General features: G+C 37.8%; 1 protein-coding gene across 5 annotated transcripts in view; it reads right to left on the reverse strand.

The window, feature by feature from the left end:
* rap1gapb (RAP1 GTPase activating protein b) overlaps positions 1-15,621 on the reverse strand; it is a 63,275-nt gene that overhangs the window by 16,475 nt on the left and 31,179 nt on the right. For 3 of the 5 annotated variants that reach the window (XM_046845198.1, XM_046845165.1, XM_046845157.1), the window contains exons 2-3: positions 14,322-14,357; positions 2,064-2,160 (exon numbers count right to left, since the gene is read on the reverse strand). Coding sequence is in view for 3 of the 5 variants with exons in the window: in XM_046845165.1 (XP_046701121.1) it covers positions 2,064-2,160; positions 14,322-14,357 (133 nt within the window). In the remaining 2 variants the exon portion in view is untranslated. The remainder of the gene's footprint in view (positions 1-2,063; positions 2,161-14,321; positions 14,358-15,621) is intronic. The other 2 variants (XM_046845207.1, XM_046845171.1) reach the window with 1 other exon arrangement.

Here is a 15,621-nt window from a genome sequence, read left to right on the forward strand (position 1 = left end):
CACAAAGCAATTAATGTTGTGATGCATTTCATTCCAGCTGTTAGAAAGTTGCATACTTTAAATTCGCTGTGACAGCTTCTGCTTCAATTTGATTTAGAAATGAGAATTGATTTTGATAAAATTTCACACCAAGCAAATGCTCAACTGTATTCATTAAAATGGTCCATGCAGATTGTGTCTATAATTTAGTAATAATTTGCATAGAAATTGCCCAAGCCTTATATAATGTGACATTTTTCATACAATTCCACAATTTGGAGAGCCTACATGCCAACTTCAATTCCACTCCTGTCATCATCTTGAACACCACTTTGCAGTAGAGTACTATAAGTGAAGCTTTTTGCTTCAGTTCACTGAAAAAAAAAACTGATTCACAAAAAAGCATCTCAGAACTGAGAACTCTCAATTTTTTTATAATACTTTTCTGACAGCTGTAAATGTGTCCTCGCACGTCCTCAGAGTACCCAGCAGGGGACTTTGAGCTGTTGTTAATGGATCTATAGGGTGGGAAGGCACTGATGGAGGGATAAAGGAGTTATAGGAAGTTAATGGCAGTGGTGGATGAAGTACACAAAACATGTACTTCAGTAAAAGTAGAGATACAGCAGGTAAAAAATTGCTCCAGTAAAAGTGGTCCCTTGAAACTATCAATTGAGAAAAGTTCAAAAAGTATGTGCCTCTAAATGAACTTCAGAAATAAAGTATGATGAGTTATTATGCCTATAATGTCTTATTATCATTTTTATCACAAGACTTTTGCCTAATCAACTCAGTTTATGTAAAAAGACCCTGTTACTCTCAGCACTCCGATGTATTAATAGAATGACATTATTGAGTTAAACACTGATTGATATCTAATATTATCATGAGACCAAAACCTTTTTTTCAACACACAAATAAGGCCACGGTGCTGTAACAAGTTAGAGTCGGGAGTTTCTTTTATCATTTATTCTTCTTAAAATGTTCTGCTTGATGTTGAGCCGACACTATGCTCTATGTTGGTGTTAAGTAGATACCACCAAGCGGAAATGGTGGTTTTAGCTTGAATGAAGCCCTGGGTGAACCAGGCCATGACCCAACGTCTTCCCCAATTATTAGTTTCAGCTTTGAAAAGCTCCTCTTTGCTTCAGCTACTGTCACTGGATGAGTAAGATATTCTCAGCGCAGTTCAGAAATTTGGAGACATTTCTGAGAGCTCCATTTTATGTAGAAAAATTCACCCTAAATACATTTATTGCACAAGTAAATACATATGTAATTGTGTTTAATTTATTAAACTCTTAGAACCAAAAACCATAAAACTCATAACGAGAGGAGTGATAGAGCTGCATACACCCCCCTACTTCTTTCCTCTTTTTTCTGAATGGGCCTCCTGAGGGTTTAGACCTTTTTTTTGTCATCCATAATTTTAATTCGGGTTCAGCTCTCCTTACTGATTCCCCACCCCTCCTTTCTGAGTGTATGAGTGAGTGAACTTCTCCGGGTGGAGGGTGCCGACCAGGTTCATTGACCGTGACATGATATAATAATTAACGCGACCATGCAAATGGGCGCTAATAACAAAACAAAACAATTATTGAATGAGTTTTCTTTTCTGTGGATGCCCCGTGCCACCTCTGAGAAGATGCCCATGTCGCCTTTGCCTAAATCCACCACTGACAAAACACATCGAAGAAGACTAAATCTTAAAGCTGCAAACTCAAAATCTTACTTCACAGGAAAATGCAATCTTTCTGTCACTTTTGTTCTTTCATATTCATATGAACTAATTTGATAGACACAACTGTACAAAGTATTCAGAGTACAACGTTTTTTTGCATTTAATTTAATGATAAATCACGCCCCAGTCTAGCTGTCCTTAGGTCTACCACAAAACTAAACCTAAATGTGAAATCTTGCTAAGACTAGTCCATGCCTCTAAGGTAACTCTCCTTTTAGCAAAGAAACAAGGATAAAGTGAAGAAATGTTGAAAATGAAAAAAATGTTGAACAGAATTAAAGAAAGAAGGAGGAGGCTCAGCTAATGACTGAAAACAAAAAAAAGAAAAGAAAATGTGTCTTACCTTCAGAAGTGCAGAAAGAGGGGAGAGGTGTAACGAGTGGGTCAAGTGAGAAGACTCTAATGTGTGAGATTTTTGAGAGATTCTGCCATCATTTTTCCTGTGAAAGTGAAAACACACAACTCTTAAACAAAAAAGCCATCATTTCTAGTCTATATATAACATTACACAGCATAATCTTTAATATGATACACATGAGTATATTTGATATTATTTACAGAAAGCTATAATAAGCAGATGAATAGAGGAATAAGCCCTTCATTTATCCTCATTGTCAACTGTATAGTTCATAGTGTCAAAAAGCTCTATTATTAGCTGAAATTTGAATCCAGTGGCTTAACCCAAATGCAATATTTCATACAGCACTATAACCTAGTAACTAGCAACTGTCACTTGTTGTACACAGTGCACTAGACTGGCCTAGAAGGTACCAATTAATCACTTCATAAGATAATCGCTTTAGTCACCTGCATGGCCACAAAATGAAAAATGATTCATTGTGACTAGCAAACGTGATTCAATTTTACAAGCACACAAATACACACACACACAAATTGTAAATACACACAACCAAATAACTGGGAATAAACATGAAAGGCAGTGAGGCATAAATATTTGGTGCGTCATACGTATTTGCATTTGACAAATGATTTTGCACGACTCAGTAGGACCCCATTAAACACATTCTGGCTGCAAATAAATCACTGTCAGTGTTAGGATTACATCAGAACAGAAGAGACAGAAGTGCACTAATGATCTGATGAATACTGATAGTATTTAGTGATGTTGCTACCTGATTATTTGTAGACTAAAAACCGAACCGTCTGCCTGTGTGTGCAATTTAATACTGAAAACAATTTGCAACATTCACTGTATACCAATGGAATATTGTTGTAACACTACATAGATTAAGTGTCTCAACACTCAGGCAATGAATTCAAGCCAGCAGCACAAAAACATTTTCAATCCAGTAGCACATATTAAACTTGCAAGTCTAATTTTTGATCCAGTGTGGTTGAGTCTGTGCTCAGTGTAGCCTCAGATTCCTATTCTTGGCTGGCAGGAGTGAAATCTAATATGGTATTTCTCTGCTGTAGCTTATCGACCTCAAGGTTTGATACGTTGTGCATTCTAAGTTGCTTTTCTTCTCACCACTGTTTAAAGTGCTTATTTGAGTTAGTACATACTTCCTGTAAACTCAAACCAATCTGGTCATTCAATATGTTTTAGCCAGGAGAGCAGTCACTCACAGAAAGACCTGTTCTTTTTCTATATGTGCATGATTTTATGAACTGTGCTGGTGCCACATGATTGGCCGAGTGAAAAGCTGCATAGCTGAGCAAGTGTGCAGGTGATCCTAAGTGACTACTGAGTGTATGTTACTTGGATGACATGGTTGTCCTGTGTTTCTATATCTGGAATAAAAAAAATTAAGTAGTCAAGGCTCAGAATAACAAGAAAAATAAGGTCTATTTGGATTTTGCCCAAATAGTGTGAAAAAAAGATCAAACTTGGAATCTGAAAGACTCTGAATGGTCTGCCCAGAATATCCTGAGCCTAAATCCCACACATAAAAATGTTTTCATCTTTTAAACTTTAAAGTTGCAATCGCTATGACAGCTGAGGTTCTAGTGCAGCATGTCTGAATACAAGTGGAACAGGAGGATGAAAAGATGCAGAAGCGGAGGCGTTTATGGGTGTCTATAAGTATGTGGCATTAGAATTTGAATTTTTTTGTTCAGCCAAAATTTCATCATGTATTTTTGTGCTTTTCGTTCCAAATCAGTTCAGAAGCATATTTAATAAATATGCTACAATCAACACAGGACTGTCTCTGTATTTTCTCAGCCTAGATACAATTTTATTGCCGATACTGTCAACACATAATGCTGACAAATCATTTGCAAATACACAAAGCAATTTAACCCTTCACAAAATACAGTCTATGCAAAGTAGTGCTACTCTGAGGACTTCAGTCAGCAGCACCTGCGCATATAAATGATTGTAATCGTGTTTGAAAGAATTAGCAATGAGATTTGTGTGATGTAAGTGTGTGTACCTGAGCTGCACATCATAAAATGTGTCATGATAAAACAGAAATAAGATCATTCTTATGTGCATATTGCAACATACTGCAGATACACGCAGATCTGTATTAACCCTTTAAACTCTCAAAATAGATTCACACTTCTCACTCTCATAAACACATACTGTACATTTCCTCATGAATTTAACTGCACATCAGTCACTACACAACTGCACAATAACTAAGGCTTAATACGAAGCCAAAGGTGTTGCAGAGTAACACAAAAAATATAGAAAAATATAAAAAAGTATCCCCCTTTCTCTAATATACAGTATCTCACAAAAGTGAGTACACACCTCACATTTCAGAAACGATTTTAGTATTTCTTCGCAAGGGACAAAACTATAGAAATGAAACTTGGATATATTTAAGAGTAGTCAGTGTGCAGCTTGTAAAGCAGTTCAGAATTACTTTCCTCTGAAAATAACTCAACATACAACCTTTAGTGTCAAAATATCAATATGTACAATAAGTAAAAAGACAAAACAAAAGTGAGTACACCATAAGTGAACATGTCAAAACTGTGTCCAAAGTGTCAGTATTTTGTGTGAGCACAATTGTTATCTAACACTGCTTCAATCCTCCTGAGCATGGAATTCAAGAGCTGCACAGGTTGTTGCTGGGATCCTCTTCCACTTAATGACAGCATGGAGCTGCTGGATGTTAGATACATGGTGCTTTTCCACCTTCCACTTGAGGATGACCCACAGGTCAATAGGGTTCAGCTCTGAAGACATACTTGGCCATTTCATCACCTTTAGCTTCCTCAGCAAGGCAGTTGTCATCTTAGCTGTGTGTTTGGGGTCGTTATTATGTTGGAAAACTGCCTTTCTGCGCAGTTCCTGAAGAGAAGGCATAATGATCTGCTTCAGAATGTCACAGTACATGTTGGAATCTATGTTTTCCCTCAATGAACCGCAGCTCCACAGTACCAGCAGCACTCATGTAGCCCGAGACCATGATGGTACCACCACCATGCTTGACTGTAAGCAAGACACAGTTTTGTTGATACTTCTCACCAGGTCGTCACCACACATGCTGGACACCATTTGTGCCAAACAAGTTTATCTTAGTCTAATCAGACCACAGGACATGGTTCCAGTAATTCATGCTCTTAGACAGGTTGTCTTCAGCAAACTGTTGCAGGCTTTCTTGTGAGCCAGCTTTCTTTCCTTCTGGGATGATGGCCATGCAAACCAACTTGTTGCAGTGTTTAGCATATGTTCTGAGTACTGACAAGCAGACAATGCTGGCAGCAATCATGATGCGTCTGTTTTTTTTAATCCAGCTCCTGCACCTGATGCATAGCACGAGGTCTTAACGTATTTGATCGACCCTTGCGAGGCCTGTTCCTAGTGGAAACCATCTTGGAAAACCTCTGTATGACCTTGGCTACTGTACTGCAACTCAGTTTCAGGGTGTGACCAATCTTCCTATAGCTTAGGCCCATCTTTGTAAAGAGCAACAGTTCTAATGCTTAAATCCCCAGAGAGTTCTTTGCCATGTTGAACATCCAATGGTCAGTATGAGAGAATATGTATGTTATTATTTTCAAAGGACAGTAAATCTGTACTGCTATACAAACTGACTACACATTGACTACTCTGTACAATCTGAATTGTTTTCCTTTATTTTTTAAAAGATATTTTTCATTTCCTGTATCACCATTAGCCCTGACTGAGAGCCCACTGCTCAGAACATCACTCTGTGTGTGTGTGTGTGTGTGTGTGTGTGTGTGTGTGTGTGTGTGTGTGTGTGTGTGTGTGTGTGTGTGTGTGTGTGTGTGTGTGTGTGTGTGTGTGTGTAATTCAAGCCACAGACCTTTTAAAATGGGACTACAATTTGACTACTTCACACTCTTCTAATGTATCCTCTATTCACTAATCTACTTTAACATTGCTGTAGAATGTAAAAATCCGAAAGACTCTGAACCACCTTAGGAAGGGCTTCCCGGAACAAATATCCCACAACCTACAAACTGTCTGGGCTTTAAGTCCCGAACTTAGAAACAAAACAAATTTAAACTTAAATATAAAATCAAGAGAAAAAAAAACCTACTTGAAATTAGAGACAGTACAATACAAGTTTATTATTATTCAGTATACATCTGTATTTTTTAAACTAAGTTTTATAATGATATTATGAATGAATAAATAAATAAATAAATAAATAAATAAATAAATAAATAAATAAATAAAACAATGACTCATCTAAAACTGTAGCTTTTTTCTTTCAGTCAAACTATTACACTTACATGCAAAAAATATAGTACATTTAATTAAGTACAAAGTATAAATGTATTAAAATCAGCACAACGCTGCAATCATGTCTCTTTGTATGTAGATGTTTTCAGCTTAACATTTTTTTTCAAATCTGTTTCAATTCCAAACAATCCCATTTGACACAAGATTTTTTTTTTCACTCAAAATAATTTTTCTTGTTTCTACCGATGCCAATTCTGAGCAATACACTGGATTTAATATAAGAATGCAAACTTAATTACGTTAAATACACCAGAATGCCCCAAGGCACTTTAACTGTCCAAAGTTACTGCACTCCACTGCATCTCCATGAAAAAAGTCGATACACTATGCTGACACATTGCCAGACCTGCTTGCCTGATTTCCTTCTCCGTTCTCTGGTCTTACCACAGGTTGATTTTGAGCAGGACAACTTGTGGCAGGTTGAACCTCTTGGTTGTAATCGCGTTCCTTCTTCTGGACCCCAACATTATCCAAACTTGATACAGGCAGAGACAAACAACTGAATTAACTATTTTATATAAATTTTTGAAACAGACTTCAGTTTCTGCTTCTTAAGTGAGACTCTCCAAAGACTGGTACCTGATTTATTGTTTGTTCGCTTATTATGGTAGATGAGAGTGACAGAGAGGCCAAACCTGTTTCTAGTATTGTCGCTTATTGGTCATAAGTTCACTCCAGAAAGGTGGGTCTAGAGCCGGTGTCAGGTGGACGAACACTACCCTACCCTGAGGGCTAAAGGAATAGACAAAAGAGAGAGTGGACAGAAAAAAGAGGGACTGAGCTGCCAACATTTCTAACAGGCAAAAAGAAAAAACAACTACCACAAAATCCCTCGGGACTATCTAGTCAGGACAGCTCCCTGATAACTGCATAAATGAGAAAAACATATTGAAGAAACTTTTGAATTTTAAACAAACAGCGTTAATGTATAGGTGGAATGTATAAACTCACTGCAGTCCAGTCAGTGTCAGAAATTATGCTGCATGTATTTTTACTATACAGTAAATATATTTATTGGTAATCAACTGGCACTTTTTCTGGCACTATTGCTTGTTGATTTAAACATCAGTCTTTGCACCAATATTAGTGATATGACATGAAAATGACCAAATCAGATAGAATAGAACAAATATAAATTGGCTAATAAAATAATGAATATGATACATACTGAAAAAAAATACATACTGAAAAAAAAAGAAAAAAAAAGAAAAAAAAATTACAATTTTAGAAATGAACCAAGAACAAAACAAAAACAACAATGCAAAACTCCTTTATAACCACTACTTTATAATAATTCGTTTTCTGGCATCTCACAAAACCAACAAAAACTTGAGTCAAAGTTCCTCTAGAAGAAGTCAGTATGCCATGAACTGAAAGTAATCACTACCAGAAACAAATCCTTGTCTTTCAAATCCTATGTTCTGTCCCCTTCTGTGAACTAGCTTTTCTGGTTAGGTGAATTTGTATTTGTATTTTAGTTGAGAAAGCAGGAGTTTCTGGTGTTTCATTTACAGCTCTAGCTAACCTAAACCCAATAAATGCTATGGCTGAATCTTAAATGTTGGCATCACTGGTAAGATCATTAACAAGTTTAAAATGAAAGAAATAATGTATTATTCATTTTTTAGACCTTACACCCCACTGCGTTAAGCAAAAATCGATATCTGTACATTCTGCAATGTTACAGCACAGTTAATGTCTTCTTTTTTAGACAGGCATAGCACACTTGGTTATGTGAATCATTTAACATTATGTAATCTGGTCGAATTATATAACCCAGGCCTCATTTCCCACAGTCAGGTTATTTATGAAACACATTTTAACATTAGATCTAATAAGCCACAAACAGAGTCCATGCCGGTAATAAGTCTGAAGACTTCTCATTAACCTTAGCTCTTATGTAAAAGCCCAAAATGGCTTTGGTTCTAAAAACAAATATTACTCAGTAAAATTTTACAGAAAAAACCTGATGTTCTATTCGATGGTAATGGCCTTATACAGTTCACTGCAGCAAAAGTAAATGAGCAAATAGTGGCACACGAGGTCTCAGGAGTATTTAATTCTGCACATTTTCTGAGCAATGGTTTGTTTTTAAGGCCATTACAAGCTTAATATTTTGTGATTTTGTGCCTGGACGTGTTTTTGCACAGTGACTAGTTCATATAAGGAGACAAGCTGAGCAGATATAATGCTTAAACTTATAATTAAAGGTGCAACTAATGAACGGTAGTTTTTTTTTCATAATAACTCCAATAGTTAGGCCTAGCTGCAATATCTTATCTGTTCATTTTACACACACACACACACACACACACACACACACACACACACACACACACAAATTATATAAACTGCACCTCCAGTGTTTGCCTCTTTCCACTATTTCAGCAGCAATTGAACAAGTTAATGATGGTTAAGAACAGTAAGGGAAGGGCAATACTAAATGCTTCATTACTTGTAAAATTGCTGCTATTTATCCTCCTGTGTTTAACTTGTTATTTTGTTTGTCTTTCTAAAAGTATACAGTATCTACATTATGTTATTTAAGTTGGTAAAAAACAGTGGTGGTGTTGCAGTCACATACTGATCTACGCTTCATTTTGAATGGAGTCCCTTCATTATTTATTACCACGAATACAAGAATACAAGTGAATACTTTTTGTTACAGGTACAATTTTAGTTGTGTTTCTTTTAAACTTTACTGTGTACATTTAAGATGTGACAATCTGTTTGTCACTTAAAGCAAAGTTCTGGACAGCCAAAAAAAAAAAGAAGTTATGATGAGATTGAAGTTCGAGACAGAGTCTGAAGGGACAACAAACCCTCAGCCAATCAGGCCAACCGAGTGGCACCAACAGCTAAACAGGCAGGCAACATCCATGATGGAGAAAAATTAGGAAGTAACACCTGTGGTTAGGCCAAGATGTGCCCTGGTGGGTGCCCAGGTGGGTAGAGGAACATTCTCAGCAGGATACAGAGCCTGAGTCCCTCAGTGGGGCACAGAGAAAGAGCGACACCCTTTAGTATTAATGTGAGGCAATTACATAATATAAACTTGTTGGATGGTGGCACACACAGGAAGTAATTTTAGTATTAGCCTTTTAACTAATCATGTGTGGTATGAATAATGTGTTGCATATTTTTGCTGATTTACAACACCAGAGTACTGGATTGGAGCCAATTTTTTTGTTTTTATTGTGGTTGTCAAAATAACATAGTACTGAAACAGTCAACCACTCTATCCCCTCTAACCACCAAACAACCCCCCCACCCTCACATACCTGCATTCAAAGCTAATGAGGTTGTACACTAAAAAAATCCACTTTATTAAGTATACAGATATAGCAACATTTAAACTGTGCTCTATTTCCTGTAGAGATCTCTAAATAAACAAATAAAATGTTTCAGTTGCCACTTGCATACACATACACACACACACACACACACACACACACACACACACACACACACACACACACACAGGTGACAGTTTTAAAGGATGCTGCGACATGAATAATTGTTATTACATGATAATTATGAAAAACCACAGCGGTTCTTTTAAGGTCTGTCGTAATCAACACGAATGCAGTAATCGCTTAACTACACCATGAATATACAATTCCAGTGGCCAAACTCAAACCATAATCAAACTTCGAGGTCATTCTAATAAATCTAAAAAAGAGGAACATTTGTTCATTTTTCAAACGCACTGAACCACTGAATCGTCTTGCAGTTGCACACATTATTATGCATAATCTTTACAAGGCTCATTAACAAGAGCAGTTCAGGTACATCAGTAATCGTGGCGATGTGTATAGTGATCCATATAGACAAAGAGCACTTGAAGAAAAAAAAAACCTGATAGCCATTGCCTTAAATTGAAGCAGTACTAACATCAATTATCCTGAGCCTTGTCATATAGAGCTATGAACAAAAAGTGTGGGAATGTGCAAGAACACATATTTTAGATTTAGATTTAGTTTTTAGATTAGATTTTTTTTTGAGTGATTACATCTGTAGACTGTTTGTGCATGTTTTGTATGTAAGGCACATCATACAGTCACAGATGTGAGATAGCTGAAGGTGTAAAAAAAAAACTTTATTTGCTCATTCAAGTGGTAGTTCAGACTTGCAGTTTGCTTGGGCTGAGATTCATCTGTAGGCTTACACTATGAAACACTGCTGTTCGTCTGTGCTCTGTTACAGAACAAACATACAAGAGCAGAAACACTGTTGGTATTTTTTACTGTGATTTAAGGCTTATCGATGACTAAACTCACAATGGCATAAATTTAATCACATCATGAGGAACATCGTATCACCCCATCACTATCTCCACCCACAAATTCTCATTGATCTGGCATTCAAAAAAATGCTGTATCATAGACACTCTCCTACTCTTCTTCTGGGGACTTGAGGGTTGTAACCAAACTCGAAAAACACCACAACAGGAGATATTATTTACATTTACATTTACACTTATGGTATTTGGGAGAACAGAAATTAGAAAGCACATTTTTAAATTCAATTTAAAAACCTCTGGAAAAGACACGTCTTTAGATGTCATTTGAAGACTGCTAGTGACTCAGCTGTTCGGACATTAAGTGGAAGTTTATTCCACCAGCTTGGTGCCAGAACAGAAAAGAGTCTGAAGTCTCTATGTACCCTGAGAGGTGGGTAAAGGTGGCTAAGGATCGGAGGGAGCATGGAGCAGTGCAGGGTGAGATAAGTGCTGAGTGGTAGGGGTGTGCTTGTCCGTCTTTTGGATTTGTAGGCCAGCATCATGTTTTTAAATCTAAAGCAGGCAGCTACAGGAAGCCAGGAGGGAGCATAGAAGTGGGGTTATGTGGGGGAACCTAGGGAGGTTGAAAACAAGTGCAGCTGCATTCTGGATCAGAAATACCATGATAATAAATGCACAAGTGAAAAATGAATGAATTAAATGAATATAATAAAAACAACTTGATTTAGTAAATCATTCATTATTTCACTTGATTATTCACTTTAGCACAATCGTTCCTACTCTATAAACAAGTGTCTCACTGACAGGGTTTCTGCTCCCACTACTTATACAGATAGACAAGTATTTTTGTGCATTTTTGTGCATTTTTAGTGCTCATGTGCAACAAACAAAGAAAAGTAATAGACCTAATTTTAACAAAGCAGAGCTTTGTCCTAGACCAACTAAAGACATCTAATCAGCGAGCCCACGGCTGAGGTAATCAAGCTCAGGTCTGTGATTCAGAGGCAAGAAGAGGGAAATTAAAGTTTCAACAGAATGGCAGGCTGATGAGTAAGACTGATCTGAATAGGGATTAATCATAAGAACATTGTGTTCTATAAGCTATACAGTTGTGATACTAGAAGGAGGTTTTTAAAGTGTTACAATCACGTTTCATTTATTTGTGTCATATGTTTCCTGGGGTGTTGGAGTCATACACAGAGAGTGAGATAATGTCACAGTTCTGTTTTCTGCTACACAGGCTCAGCTTTTCACTGTGATACATTTCATAACATTAGGAATAGAAAGTGCTTTCTTAACAAAGTTTACTTAAGTCAAAACAAAAAAAAAACAACAACCATATAAACACACTATCTTACAGTCTATGTAAAGACCTTCCACAGACATAATGATAAAGTACAATTTAATACTATTCCTGCACCTAAATATAACACTAACCATAATCCCAGTTACAAGAAGGTGTAGTTTGTGTACTTTAACAGGAAAAGAAAAAACATCCTGTGAGTTAGGTTGTGCATTTGGAAACTCCTTGTTGATCAAAGAGATCAGAGTAGAAACGCCAGACTGCTTTGACAGGTCTACAATAACAGAAAACCAATTCAGAATGCACACTTTAAACCTTGAAGTGGATGAACTGCAACAACAGAACACTATATCAGATGTTACTCATGTCAGCCAACGACAGAAATCTGAGGTTACAGTGGTAAACAGACTAAAGCTGGACAGCTTAAAGTTAAAACATTTTCTGGTCATCTGACACCAGCAAGACACAAAGTTCCCGAGATAACAATTTCCACCACATTTTTTATGTGAACTTCAACTGTTAACTTTATGGAGGGAGCTGCTGCCACATAAATGCCTATATGGATTATTGCATGAATGTTCCTATAAAAAAGTGGTCTGTTATTATATTTAGCATAGTGTATGAGCATAGGGTATAAAAGTATAGCATACTTTACAAACTGCACATTTCCCTCCCTAAATAATATTGTAATGAGTAAAACTTTTAATTAGTCTGGGATATTCTGTCACCCAAAGGAAAACACAGGCTTCAAAAGAGAAAGATTGTCATTATGCTTCAAATTGATGCTAATCTCAGCACATAGATAAACAGCTCTTTGTCTCTTAATGTGTGCGTGTGTGTGTGTGTGTGTGTGTGTGTGTGTGTGTGTGTATATGAGTGTTACAGCCTGTTAGAAATAAAGAAAGAGGGGAAAATGAGTTGTCTCTTAGGTATTTGCTGACATTTGCATGTGCTACCAGGCTTATCTGTAGAGATACACACTACAACAATTCCATTTATCCAGATAGTTTTAATTCATTTACCACAGTTTTACAATTAATCCAGAGGATCACTTACAGTTACATAAATATTTTTTAGCATCCTTAAAAATAATTAAATAATTCTGCGTTCATGCTCCATGTGCAGGCTGGCACACCAGATCCTTGTTTGGGCCCAGGGGAACTCCTCTCATTGAGAGCACGAGGAGGTTGTATGCCGCAAGGTGGCGTCTGTTTTGCTCATGGTGTGAGCACCACTAGCTGGATCCAGTCCACTATTTCTGATTCCGTGCTGGATTTCCTCCAGGGACAGATTGCCAAGGGGTTGGCTCTGTCCACCCTGAAAGTACAACCTAGAGTGCCTTCTAATCTCTAGCCGAGGCATCTTGAAGGCACTTTTCCATCAAGACCGCATTCTTGTTGGCCATCTGCTCTATCAAGAGAGTAGGGGAATTGCAGGCCCTTTCTGTGGCCCCCTCTTTCCTGGAGGTTACCCCAGGTATGGCTAGTGCCTTTCTGTATCCCCATGCAGGTTACATCCCCAAGGTTCCCTCTGTCATCCCACCACCCGTAAGATTACAGGCATTCTATCCTCCTCCGTTCCAGGCCCCAGACCAGGAAAAAATGAACCGGCTCTGTCCGTAGCGCACACACGACACCTTCATCAAGAGGATGAGTCCTTGGATTGTTGATGCCATCACATCATCACATATGGAGACCTCTGGTCTCCCCGCTCGTTTCAGGGTCAGAGCTCACTCCACCCATAGTGTGACTGCCTCAAAAGCTTGGTCCTCTAGAGTTCCGATCCAAGACGTATGTAATGCTGTGGGTTGGTCCACCCTAAATATGCATATTATACTTGGTGGTGACATCACCCCGCCGCTCGGCCAGCGTCTAATTTGTGACTGATTACACACATTATTTCAAAGTGTGAACACTCGGGCGCGTTTCCAAAGCGGTTCGATGCAGCGTCTCGTTTCCTCAGGGAACTAAGGTTATATACGTAACTTAGAGATGTTCTCAAATTAAAGAGTGAAACAACTCATAATCGATACCAATATACCAAAAGGTAACACTTAATATGATCAAACTGTACAGACAGCACAACTACTCCACATAATTTTACTGTTTCTACACAAATAAGTGTAAAAAATAAAGGTTGTTCAATGCAGTATTGAATTCATAGAGATTGTTTAGTTTTTAGTTTAAGGAAACAAAAAAAATAAATAAATAAAAAAACACATTATCCATACTTAATCAGCATTGTTTCCAAAAATCATATTTCATTTCCCAAATCTTATTATGACCAACTGATAATAAATTACATCATACTGTATACAATCGTAGAAAAATTATGGTTTTTGAAACATTGAATAATTGTTTCTTACCATAAACCTCTAGACCTGGAAAAAGTTTTGTCCACTCTGCAAAGACAATAAATACAATGATTTACTAACAATAATAATAGTGCGTTACAAAGAACAAATAATTTGCCCCCATCTTTTTCTACTTCTTCTTTTGGCTGGTACCATTAGGGGTCCCCACTACCGACCATTCGTCTTCATACCACTCTGTCCTCTACATCTTGCAGTTCAACCTCCACCTTCAAACCAGTCTGTCATTCCTACTGCACAATTCACTAATGTCACACTGTCCTTATACATGTCCTGCACCACCCTCACATACTTATCTGACACAAATATTGCATCTGTGGTCCTCTTACTCAGCACTGCTGCTCACAGATGGTCACCTCTTCTCTCAGCCTGGCTTCCGCTACTCTTTCCCATAACTTCATGGTGTGACTGATCAACTTAATGTCTGTACTTCTCCTGCACTGGAAGCTCCTGACGCCAAGTCAAATTCTTTGTGTGTGTTAGCATACTTGGTAATAAAGCTATTTCTAAATCTGATTCTGATTAATTCCCTCTCTTAAAGGTTGGTACCAGCACACTCCTTCTCCATTCCTCAGGCATCCTCTCACCTTCCAGAATCTTGCTGATCAATCTGGTTAAAAACTCCAATGGGATATTATCTGGACCAATAGACTTTCCACTCTTCATCCTCTTAATCACTCCTATCCACTTCCTGCTTCACCATCTCCACACCATCCACCCTTCTCTTTCTCTCATTTTCCTTGTTCATCAGCTGCTCAAAATACTCCCTCCATCTTCTGAACACACTCTCCTCACTAGTCAATGCATTTCCATGCAGCACATCCTTCCCAGCTCGGTCCTATGCCTCGCCAATCGGTACAAATCCTTCTTTAGTGTCCAACTTCTCATAAGCGCCTCATATGCCTTTTCCTTAGCTGTTGCCACATCCCTCTTTACCTCTGCTAAATCTCTCCAGACTTTTTCCTTTTCCTTCATCTCACCACCCAATTGTGAAGCATAAGCACTGATGACATTTATCATCATCCCTTTAACTTCCAGCTTCACGTTCATCACCCTATCAGAAACTCTCTTCACCTCCACTACACTGTTACTCTTACTGTACTCTTCCCTCAGAATCACCCCTACACCATTTCTCTTTCCATCCATTAAACCCACCTCCAGTGTTCCTGGCCTTACTCCCTTTCCACTTGGTCTCCTTAACACACAACATATCTAGCTTTCTCCTCTCCATCATATCAGCTACCTCTCTCCCTTTAACCGTCATAGTACCAACATTTAAAGTACTAACCCTAAC

This window comes from Silurus meridionalis, chromosome 1, assembly GCF_014805685.1.
Source record: "Silurus meridionalis isolate SWU-2019-XX chromosome 1, ASM1480568v1, whole genome shotgun sequence".
Taxonomy (NCBI): Eukaryota; Metazoa; Chordata; class Actinopteri; order Siluriformes; family Siluridae; genus Silurus; species Silurus meridionalis.